The 12,509-nt window shown below is 39.8% G+C and overlaps 1 protein-coding gene across 2 annotated transcripts in view; it reads right to left on the bottom strand.

The window, feature by feature from the left end:
- The window catches only part of LOC109265964 (histone-lysine N-methyltransferase SETDB2-like), an 89,134-nt gene that overhangs the window by 12,616 nt on the left and 64,009 nt on the right, over positions 1-12,509 (bottom strand). For both annotated transcript variants that reach the window (XM_019447605.2, XM_019447604.2), the window contains 2 exons: positions 9,617-9,738; positions 4,795-4,902 (listed from right to left, as the gene is read on the bottom strand). In XM_019447605.2, the coding sequence (XP_019303150.2) occupies positions 4,795-4,902; positions 9,617-9,738 (230 nt within the window). The remainder of the gene's footprint in view (positions 1-4,794; positions 4,903-9,616; positions 9,739-12,509) is intronic.

Here is a 12,509-nt window from a genome sequence, read left to right as displayed (position 1 = left end):
TTTAATTTGGAGGGCTATCTGGCATTATATGTAGAAAAAAAACAAAGTTACGTCCTTACCTCACAATATATTACCAAATAAATTACACATGGATTAAGGCTCTAAGAAAAAAATTTTAATTAATAAAAAATGTATGGTATTAAGGTCAAGAAGGCTCAGCAAGGAAGGAAACTCAGAAGCTGCAGAGAAAAAGACTGACAGATCGGACTACACAAAAAATTTAAACTTCCATTTGTATGGTGACAGCTACCATTAGAAAAAAAATGAAAGAAAATGTATGAAAACAGAAACAGACTCATAAATACAAAGAAAAAACTGGTGGGTGAATAGGTGAAGGAGATTAAGAGGTATAAACTTCCAGTTATTAAAAAAAATCAGGGGATATAATGTAGAACATAGAGAATATAGTCAATAATACTGGAATATGGTGATCAACGGTAATTAGGCTTCTTATGATCATTTCATAATGTATATAAATGTCAAATCACTATGTTATACACCTAAAACCAATATTGTATGTCAACTATACCAATAAAAAAAAGAAAAAAAATGTTTTGCTGCTTATTTGATAAAGGGTTGAGACTCGGGGGGCACCTGGATGGCTTAGGTGGTTACGCATCTGACTTCAGCTCAGATCATGATCTCATGGTTCATGGGTTTGAGCCCCACCTCGGTCTGTCTGCTGTCAGCACAGAGCGGGCTTCAGATCCTTGGACTCCCTCTCTCTCTGCATGTCCCACATTTGCACTGTCTCTCACTCAAAAATAAACATTTTTTAAAAAGGCCTAAGACTCTGATAAACCCACAGAAAAATGGGAATGGGCAAATCACAGAAGAAATACAAATGGTTAATAAAATTTCATTCACATAACGACTGCTGAGTAAATGGGACGTGGCCAGCACTGTTCTAAGGTAGAGGGAAACAGTAGTGGACAAGATATCTGCCCTTGTAAAGTTAACATTCTAGTGGAGAGAGACCATGATCACATAAAGCAAACCTAATAACAGTGATACATGCTTTGTATAAATTAAAATAAGGTGAAGCGACACAGTTGCTGGGTCCCTAATTCAGGTTGGAGGTCAGCAAAGGCCTCTCTGAGGAGGTGATATAGAAGTTCAGATTTGAATAATAGTAAGAGGTCCTAGCAGGCAAAAAAGCAAGGAGAAGGCTATTGTAGGCAGAAGGCCTTATGTTCTGGTGCAAGAATGTGCTTCCCACCCACTGGCAAGCTCACCAGAAGGACAACAGGGATGGGCTAATGTTGCTGGAGCAGAGATTTGAGAGTCAAAGATCCAAGGGGTGAGCAAGGGGTTGGATCATGTATGGGATGCAAACCAGAGTAAGGAGTTAGGGTTTTGTCTTCATGCAATGGGAACATGAAGTGATCAGTATTTTAAAGACACTGTTGTGGCTTGTGTGGAGGATGGGCTGGGGCAGGGATGCACAGGAGACAGTGCAGAAAAAGCATCAGTGATGTTTAGGGAGATCTGGGACTTCACTGTGGTAGGTTAGTGACAGAAAGAAGGGGAGGATGCAGGGTCTGCGGGTGGCACTGACGGGCTCCACACTGGGCTGGGAGGTTGATGAGAAGATGATGATGGACGAATGGTGGGCTGTTCACTGAGGTGAGGACCCAAAGGGTGTGGATGCAGTGTGTGTATGTTTGGAGGGGCTGGAATTGTGTCCTTTGGCCGGTTTAATATGAGATGCTATTAAATATTCACATAGGTATGTCAGGTTGGTGGTCAGGGCTAGAGGCACAGAGGCCCTGGCACAAGTACGGTTCTGAAGCCATGGGGACTGGAGGAGGTCACACAGGAAAGACGTTCAGATGGAGGAAGGAGCCCGGGAAACCCTCGGGGACTGCACACTTTAGAGGTTAAGCAGAGAGGGCAAAACAGCCATGGTGCCTGGGTGGCAGCAGCCAGAAAGGTCAGAGAAGTAGCAGCACAGCATGTGCAGGAAGTCAAAGGAAGAAAGGGCTTCAAGGTGCAGGGGCGTGGGCAACTGTGTAATGAATACTGCTCAAAGGTCAGCTAAGGACAGAAAAGTGACATTGTAATTGGCCAGGTTTTTTTGTGTACAAGGTGGGTTTAAGATGACATGATCAGTTGATCAGACATACATATGCTGAAGGAAATAAGCTAGTACAAGCTGGGATACTGATGTGAATGGGGTAAAGGGAAATGCAAGAGATAGTCCTTAAGGAGGGGCAGGTGATGACTCCAAAGTCTAAGTGGAGGGTTGGCTTTGACAAGAGGGAGGTCCCAGAGTCTGGGGACAGAGGTGGATGGGCAGTGGTTTGGATAGGAGTTCCTGGCTAATGGCTTCCATTGCTAGGTAAAAATCAGACAAAAATATGTACACCACCAAGATGAACTCTAATGTAAACTATGGACTTTGGGTGTTTTGATGATGTGCTAATGTAGGTTCATCGGTTGTAACAATGCACCACTCTGGGTGGGGGATGTTGATAAAAAGGAGGCTGTGTGTGTGTGTGTGTGTGTGTGTGGAGCAGTGGGAGGTTTATGGGAAGTCTTTGTACTTTTCCCTCAAGTGTTCTGTGAACCTAAAACTGCTCTAAAAGCAAAAAAGTCTATCAAAAAGAAAAATGAAGTATAGTCATCAACTTGGGGATGGGCAGTTGGGGTGGGGAGAGGTTCTAAAAAGAAAGGAAATGAAACAATAAATGTAGAGGGTGGAGGGTGAAGTGTTGAGATTCCTTTTGAGATTTGTGGCCGTGAATCTAAGATCAGGCAACACATTTGTGGGTTTTTGTCCGGTTGTTCAAGTGCTCAAGTGCCAGTCTCTTCAGCACAAGCAGACAACAGACAGATGCATTTCACCAGGGGTGGGGGTTTTGATGGTGGGTAAGGAAATGGTGTGTGAGGGTGGTGAGGAGAGGGAGTCCAGAGTGTTCGCAGGAGAGTGCTGGCAGTGCTGGACTGTGGGACTGGGAAGAACTGCTGGGGCTGGGTGGGGGTGGGGCGGGTGGGAGGTGCCTGAGGAGAACTAAAGTTCAACCTCACCAGTGAGGGGAAACGCAAGGTACCACTTCCTGTCAGGTGCAAAAATTAAGCAGATTCGTGATGCTCATTTTGTCAAGGGCTGGGAAAAGTGCTGTTTCATCCACAGAAGTATAAAATGGTACAGCCTTTCTGGGGGACGGTTTGTTAGCACGTTTCAAAATTATCAGAGGGAATTCTCTTTGACTCAGCCATTTCACTTCTAGGAATGTGCTCTACAGCAACGCTCAAACAAGTACACAGGATATGTGTACAAAGATGTTTACTGCAGCTTTAGTTGTCAAAGTGAGAAGCCAGGGTCGACTCATTATCTACGACAAGAGATGGTTTCCTGCATTCTGGTGTATCTTACAGAATCCCATAAAGTCAGGAGACAGGATGCCACACACAGTCATGTACTTTTAGTTTTGTAAACATGCCATCCTCCTTCCCCATCTTCCTTACCCTCACTCCTCCCCAGCCAGGAAGGCTTCCTGGTGCTCACCTGTGCTAAGGTTCTTGCTTGCTTGAGTGACCTGTGCTGATCCTTCTCAAAGCACATCAGGCTGTGCAGAAACTGCCTTCATATATGTGTCAGCCTTGCAAGGACTACATAAATGTTTGTTCCAGATCACAAACCTTACTGTAGTGGTGGGCATTAGGTGCTCACACCTGCTGTACTGCTTGCTAAGCCGTGAAGGGCTTTCCATAGAGGAAGTCTGCTGTAACAGAACCAGGAGGGTAACTACTCCTCACTCTACCTTCCCAGGGGGAGCTGACCCCAGATCCAAGGGGATAGATACTAATTAGTTATGGTCACCTCCAGCAACTGGTGCAGGAGGATGGGTGTGGCTTAATTAAATTTTCAGAAGGGTCTTACTCCATACTTGGGGATGAACTTTTTCTTTCACCAGATGGGAACAAGAAAGCCTGACCCTTCGGTTGTTGCCTATGGCCTACCCTATGACCACAGAAGGACCAACTGATGTGGACAGGATGACAGAAAGGATGATGGGGTCTTGATGACACCATTAAGCCACTAAATAAACCAACTCTAAAGCCAGCATTCCCTCTGGCTAAGTGAGAAAATAAGCATCCTTTTTTTAAAGCCAGTTTGAGTTGGGTTCCTTCTACTTACAGCCCAAAGCATTCTAACTCCTATATACTTTGCTGATGAAGCATGTTGTAGTTTATTTTAAAATATTAAATGATCAGTAAAATCTAGGTTTCTAATACAGACCCTACATCTTTTTTTTTTTTTTTTCAACGTTTTTAATTTATTTTTGGGACAGAGAGAGACAGAGCATGAACAGGGAAGGGGCAGAGAGAGAGGGAGACACAGAATCGGAAACAGGCTCCAGGCTCCGAGCCATCAGCCCAGAGCCTGACGTGGGGCTCGAACTCACGGACCGCGAGATCATGACCTGGCTGAAGTCGGACGCTTAACCGACTGCACCACCCAGGCGCCCCTACATCTTTTTTTTAATATATGAAATTTATTGTCAAATTGGTTTCCATACAACACCCAGTGCTCATCCCAAAAGATGCCCTCTTCAATACCCATCACCTACCCTACCCTCCCTCCCATCCCCTATCAACCCTCAGTTTGTTCTCAGTTTTTAGGAGTCTCTTATGCTTTGGCTCTCTCCCACTCTAAAGACCCTACATCTTTCAGCTCTACAAGATGTGTCTCTATCCCTGGTTTACCAATCAAGTAGACTTTCTTTTGGAAACATCCCCTTTAATATCTGTTCGTTTTGTCTGAGTAATAAAGTCATTTGTACTTACCAACCTCCTTCCTCTATGGATTTCTTTCTTTACTGACTCCACATCAAAACTTCTGTCGTCATTACTTGGATCATGGTCCTCACATTCCACAAGTGCTGAAGAATACAGCTGCAGATTGGGAAAAGAAAAAATTCAGAATATGCTCAAAGTACCGTTGAGAGCCTCAAGTCATAAAATGGTTATCGAAAGTACTCACTGGGGGTAGAAGATGGATTGGGGGTATAACAATGACCATCTTTTGGGGTGTATAAGCAGATCACAAGCCACCCTGCTTTTCTTTGGAAGGATCCCCAGGCATGTTTTATACTGCATAACCCTGACCCCAATGTTTAAATGGACCTGGTTAGGGCCCTGACCTGAAGCTGGGCCAACTGGATTCCCTACCCTGAGAAAGTGGAATAGACTCTAAGGCACACGATGGAGAGTAAGCCAGTCTGCAAAGAGGAAAACAAAAATGAGGGCTAGAGAGGACATCATGGGTTCCTGATGGCTTTCTAGCTACTGTTTCTTAGACATGCTTGTGTGTCTGCCTTCAGGAGCCATGAAATGCCCCTGAAGTCTGATTAAAGAGTCACTTTTATATGGAATATTACTGGGCAATCAAAAAAGAATGATATCTTGACATTTGCAACAACATGGATGGAACTAGCGTGTATATTATGCAGTGAAGTAAGTCAGAGAAAGACAAATATCATATGATTTCACTTATATGTGGAATTTAAGAAACAAAACAGATAAACATAGGGGAAGGGAAGCAAAAATAAGATAAAAACAGAGAGGAGACAAACCATAAAAGACTCTTGAGTACAGAGAACAAACTGAGGATTGCTGGAGGGGTGTTGGGTAGGGGAGGGGCTATATGGGTGATGGGCATTAAGGAGGACACTTGTGATGAGCACTGGGTGTTATATATAAATGTTGAATGACTAAATTCTATTCCTGAAATCATTATTACATTATATGTTAACTAACTTGGATTTAAACTTTTAAAAAAAATTTGAAAGGCAACTTTTATGTTTAGGTTGGCTCAAATTTCTGTGTGTTACCTGAAAACAAAAGAATCTAACCTATCTCTCAATTGAAGATCAACATTACACAATGCAATCACAAAGCAATCTATAGATTCGATGACTTCTCTATCAAAATACCAATAGCATTCTTCACAGAACTACAACAAATAATACTAACATTTGTATGGAACCAAAAAAGACCCCAATAGCCAAAGCAGTCTTGAGAAAGGAGAAGGAAGTAGCACAATCTCAGACTTAAAGACACATATAATAATCAGTATGGTACCAGCACAAAAACAGACATATAGATCAACGGAACAGAAATAAACCAGGAGACCACAGAAATAAACCCATGATTATATGGCCAACTAATCTTCAACAAAGGAGATAAGAATATACAATGGGGAAAAGACAGTCTCTTCAATAAATGGTGTTGGGAAAACATGGCAGCTACATGGAGAAGGATAAAGCTGGACCACTTTCTTATACCATATGCAAAAATGAACTCAAAATGGATTAAAGACCTAAATGTGAGACTTGAAACGATAAAACTTCTAGAAGAAAACATAGGGAGTAATCTCTTAGACATCAGCCATAGTAACATGATATGTCTTCTTTCTAGATATGTCTTCTTAGGCAAGGGAAACAAAAGCAAAAATAAACTATTGGGACTACTCCAAAATAAAATGCTTTTGCACAGCACAGGAAACTGCCAACAAAATGAAAAGGCAACCTACTGAATGGGAGAAGATATTTGCAAATGACATATCTGATAAAGGATTAATATCCCAAACAGATAAAGAATTCATATAACTCAACACCAAAAAAACAAATAATCTGATAAAAAATGGGCAGAAGACCTGTAGAGACATTTTTCCAAAGAAGACATACTGATGGCCAACAGACACATGAAAAGATGCTCAACATCACTCATCATCAGGGAAAAATAAATCAAAACCACAATGAGATATCACTTCACACCTGTCAGAATGGCTAGTATCAAAAAGACAAGAAATAACAAGTGATGGCAGGAATGTGGGAACAAAGGAATGCACATGCACTGTTGGGAATCTAAATTGCAGAGCTACTATGGAAAACAGTATGAAGGTTCCTGAAACAACTGAAAACAGAAATACCATATGATCCAGTAATACAACTACTGGGTATTTATCCAAAGACAATGAAAACACTGATTCAAAAAGATATACTCACCCCATGTTTACTGCAGCATTATTTATAAGAGCCAATACATGGAAGCAACCATAAGCAGATGAATGTATAAAGAAGGTGGTGTGTTTGTGTGTGTGTGTGTGTGTGTGTGTGTGTGTGTAATGGAATATTACTTAGCCATAAAAAAGAATGAGATCTTGCCATTTTCAACAACATGGATGGACCTGGAGAGCATTATGCTAAGTGAAATATCAGACAGAGACAGACAAGTACTATATGATTTCAATGATATGTGGAAACTAAATAACAAATGAACAAACAAAAAATCAGAAAAAGACCCATAAAGAGAGAATAAACTGGTGGCTGCCAGAGAGGAAGGTGGAGAGGGCACAGGCAAAATGGGTGACGAGGAATGGGAGGTCTAGTCTTTCAGTCATGGAATGAGTAAATCCCAGGGATGAAAGGCACAGACTAGGGAATATATGTAGCTAATAGTATTGTAACAGATGGTAGCTACAGTTGTGGTGAGCACAACATAATGTAGAGTAGTAGAATTACTCAATATGTTTACACCTGAAACACGTAACACTGTGTGTCAACTACAATTTTTTTTATACTTCAATTTAATGAAAAAAAGCATTAGGAAAAGGTAATGAAACAAAAAACAAACAACAACAAAACCAAAGCCAGGAAAAAAATTAATCCAAAGTTCTAGATCTCTACATAAAAAAAAAAAATGTTTGAATATTTCTGAAATTCATAAAAAATGACCTGAATAGTTGGAGATACTCTGTTGATGGATAGAAACACTCATATAATTTTTCCCAAATTCAATGGAATTCCAGTTAAAATTCCAAAAGGAATTTGTGTGAAACTCATAAACTGACCCCAAAATTCAAAGCACTAAAAAAGAGCCATGGCTTATCATAAAATTATAGTAATTAAGACAATGTTGTACCAGCTGAGGGATAGGCAAAGTGACCAATGGAACAGACAAAAGAGCCAGAAACAGATATGTACACATATATTATATCGTTAGCACACTGGATAAAAGTGGGGGTTCTAGAAGTAGATAGCCCGGGTAAGAATCCTGGCTCAGTCACTTACAGCTGCATGACCTGGGGCAAGTGACTTAAACTCTCTGTGCCTCAGATGTCTCATCTTTAGTTTGGGCATAATAACGATACCTACCTCTTGGGGTTGTTGTAAGGATTAATAGTTTAATACAGGTTAAGCTTCCAGAATATTACCTTATACCTGGTGAACACTGAATAATAAGAGTTATCATTATTATCACTAAAATCAATGACAAAAGAACAGATTAGTCAAATAATGCTGGGAAAAGGGGTTAATCATATGACAAAAGAGGAGATCCCTACTTTACACAGTAGTCCAAATAAATTCCAGTTGGATTAAGAAACTAAATGAAAAAAGACAAAATTTAAAATTTGGGGGGGGGTGGAATCTTAGTAAAGAAAAGAATTTCTTAGTGAAGAACTCCTACAAATTATAAAGGAAAACAATGATATATTTAACAAGGATACATTATAAGGCTCTGAAAGGAAACACCATAAATTAAAAGCTAACATATATAATAATGCATTAGCATCTATTTATATACATATAAAAATACACTTAAACAAAATCAATATCCCAAAGACAAAATGTGGTCCAGGAACACAAGTCACAGAAGTGACAAAAAGATCTGTGCATAAGCATAGCCAAATCTAGAAACTGCAAATGAAAACAAGAGACCATTTCACACCCATCAGAGAGGAAAAAATTAAAATTTCATAATATCATGTATGGCAAGGAAGACGAGAAATGAATTTGGTGTCATCCTTTTGGAAAGCAATTTGGTGCATGTAGTGAGGTGCAAAATGCACCCTCTGTGTCCACCATTTCTGGTTTTTGCTCTGTGCCCTACACCAGAGAAATTCTCCCGTGATTTAGGGGACTTATACAAGGATGTTCATGACAGCTGGTTAGTTATATGAAAAAAAGTGGAAAAACCTAAATGCTCATTCACATGAGAATAGTTTAATAGTGGCAGTCACAAAAGAATTCTCTAACATTTAAAATTAAAGACTTAAGAGTGAAATTTCTCACATGGATAAATCTCAATAGTTCACAGAAGCTGGCTGAAATTCTACAAAGTCCAAGAACATGTAAAACCTCATCATACCTTGTTATAAGCACTTAAATATACATGGTGAAAACCAAATCTGTGATGGCAATTATATCTCAAGAGGGATGGTGGGAGGGGAAGAGAGAGAATTAGAGAGTCCTTAACTATGTTTTATTTCTTAAAAAAAAAAAAAAAATCCAAGCTAAAGCAAATACAGTATGATTTTTCAAATCTGGGTGAAATGTCTATGGGTATCTATTATATTTGAAATATCTCATTAAAATATCTTCAAAGAAGCTTATCATAATTGTGTTCGATCAGTTATAAATACAGCTAAAATGTAATCATAAGGTGGTAAGATCTGAAACAGTTTAAAAAGTTAGGAAATTTGCTCCCCAAATCCCTACTTAAAAGCCCAAACCATGGCCAACTCATCATTCTTTGTCTCCAAAGTACATTATCTATATTGGTACGTCCTTCCCTAAAAGGACTCATGTGTTTTCAAGTAACTTACCAAACAATTTTCATGAGCAGCTATAGTCTCTTTTTTTGCAATGTATAGGACACTATACTCGGAGTCTTTGGGGCAGAGTGCACATGTCCTTTTTTCCATCTTTTCTGCAACCTGAAAGACACCTATAAGTAACATCCTTGATGAGAAATGGAAAGGTAGAATTTCTTGGTCTCCATAACTCCTCCACCAGTCTTAAAAGTAGAAGGCAGGGCACTTGTTTTTATGAGAGGTCCTCAACTACTAGAGAGAGAAAAAAAAATGGGACCCAAGTGGAAAAGCAAGTTATTTTGTATTTTTTTTAACGGCTTAATGAATGGAGGGACAATAGTTAATGTTCATTTAAAATGTCTAAACACGTGGAAAACTTTGTTCAAGAAACAACCAGAGGGTGCCTGGATGGCTCAGTCAGAAGACCATGCAATTCTTGATCCCAAGGTTGTTTGAAACTCAGGTTGGGTGCAGAGATTACTTAAACAAACAAACAAACTTAAAAAAAAAAAAAAAAAAAAAAAGGAAAGAAACACAACTAGGAATTTAAATACAAAGCTCTCAAAACACTGCCTTGCCAATACTAAGCTCTCAATAATTATTACTATTATCATTACAAATCAACAAGAACACAATGATATATTCAAGAAACAGTGCTCTGCTCAACTGCCTGTAAAAAAAAAAATTTAGATCATGTGTCAGACTATACTCAAAAATAAATTTTGAGTGATTTAAAGATGTAAATGAGCAATGTGCTATAATTTAAATGCACTTAAATCTAGCATTATAATAAATTAGGAGAGAAAGCTACATAAAGGTAGAAAATTGATTTTTTTTTTTTTTAAAGAAAGGAATGGAAGAAAGGAGAGGAACTAAGAGAAGGAAAGCTAGGAAGAAAAGGGAAGAATAAACAGAGAGAGAAAGAAGCCATCTGTTCTCAAAACCCCACTGGCATGTCAGTGAGAGGTAACCTTCCCATTTGTTTGCTATTCATTTGGCCACAAGCCTCCATTTAACATTTTTTTTTTTTTTGCCCTTTCCAATGCTCATCCTCTTTTTGATTTGGTTTTCTGTATTAGAACACACTTGTGTTTTTAATCTTCAACTTTTAGTTTTGAAACAAGGACTTACTTTACCATTTAATGATGACAGTTTTAAATTTAGATGAGGTTGAGGCGCCTGGGTGGTTCAGTCGATTAAGCCTCCAACTACAGCTCAGGTCATGATCTTGCAGTTTGTGAGTTCAAGCCCTGCGTCAGGCTCTGTGCTGACAGCTCAGAGCCTGGAGCTTGCTTCAGATTCTGTGTCTTCTCCCTCTGCCCCTCCCCTGCTCATGCTCTGTCTCTGTCTCTCAATAATAAATAAATGTTAAACAAATTAAAAACAAAATAAATTTAGATGAGGTTAACCACTTAAGGGGTTCCTATAAGTTGTTCCTAAAAGTAGTTTTTGTTATTCAAAACAAAACAAAATCTCTGAAATTAGATCTTGCATTTCACAAAATCATAGGACAGCACTTTTTTTTAAAAAAGGTTATTTATCTATTTATTTTTATTTTAGATTGAGAGAGTGCAAGCGGGAGGCAGAATGAGAGAGAATCTCAAGCAGGCTCCACACCCAATGCAGAGCTCTATCTCACAAGTATGAGATCATGACCTGAGCCAAAATCTAGAGTCAGATGCTCAACTGACTAAGCCACCCAGGTGCCCTTAGAAGACTGTGCTTTGGAGTAGCATTTATCTCACAATCTTCCCCCCCCACCCCATGTTTATTTATTTATTTTGAGAGAGAGAGAGAAAGAGAGAGAGCGAACGAACACAGAAAGTGAGTGGGGAAGGGGCAGACAGAGAGAGAGAGATAGAATCCCAAGCAGGTTCAACGCTGTCAATGTGGAGCCAATGCAGGGCTCAATCCCATGAACCATGAGATGACAACCTGAGCTGAACTCAAGAGTCAGAAGCTTAACTGACTGAGCCACCCAGGTGCCCCTCAGATGAGTTTCTTCTTTAATTTCTGTTTCCTGGATTTGGGTACTAACTACTGAGGATAAAAATATGTAGTCCCTCTGCTCCCCACCAATCAAGAAAAAGGGGTTGAGACTGAGAGAAAAACCTCAAATGACTGAGAGAAAACCTCATTTTCATTCATTTCAAACCACCACCAATTTGGGAGCACCTTTGGTAGGAGAGTCATTTTGCTGGGCACTCTAGATGGGTGCTAACAGAAACATAACGTGAGCCACAAATGTGACCTACAGCTAAAAAATTTCTAGGAGCATTGTAAAAAAAAGCATCAAGAAGTGGGTGAAATTAATTTTACCCATTAAATAATGGGTTAATTAATAACAGGCTCTATTCAACTAAACGTATGCAAAATATTATCCTTTCAACCTTTAATTGACATAATTAATTCATTCTTTAGTACTGAGTTTTGAAGCTTGGTGTACTTTGTGCTGAGTGTGTCTTAACTAAATAAGCCACATTTTAAGTGCTCATAGCCATGTGTAGTGAGTGGCTACTGTGGAGAACTGCATAGCAGAAGACACAAAGAAACAGGAGACAGAACTGTTGCCTGAAAGAAGCTAACAAAATAAGGAGATGAAATGCTAATAAGGAAAATAAAGTAACAGGATAAATGCCACAAAGGAATATGATTGCTGAGTGGAAAATACAATACATGCTATGGATCCAGGGGACTACAGTGCTCCCCTGTGGGATGGGGGATGGGGTGTTGTCAAGGACATGGGCCTTGAGCTGGTACAACCTGGAGACAGACAGAAAGGGGGGAGGCGGTGGGAGGGACACTGGAGACTATGTACCCAGTGGCAAAAGGTCAAGAGGTTTGACCAGGGGCCAGAAAACCAGGATCCTGAAGGGGGAGGGAGTCTGTGCAGAGGAAGCTGGAA

The sequence above is a fragment of the Panthera pardus genome, unplaced genomic scaffold, assembly GCF_024362965.1.
Source record: "Panthera pardus isolate Hobbes unplaced genomic scaffold, ASM2436296v1 HiC_scaffold_1, whole genome shotgun sequence".
Taxonomy (NCBI): Eukaryota; Metazoa; Chordata; class Mammalia; order Carnivora; family Felidae; genus Panthera; species Panthera pardus.
The sequence above is the reverse complement of the archived record's forward strand: the minus strand, read 5'-3'. Positions and strand labels throughout refer to the sequence as shown.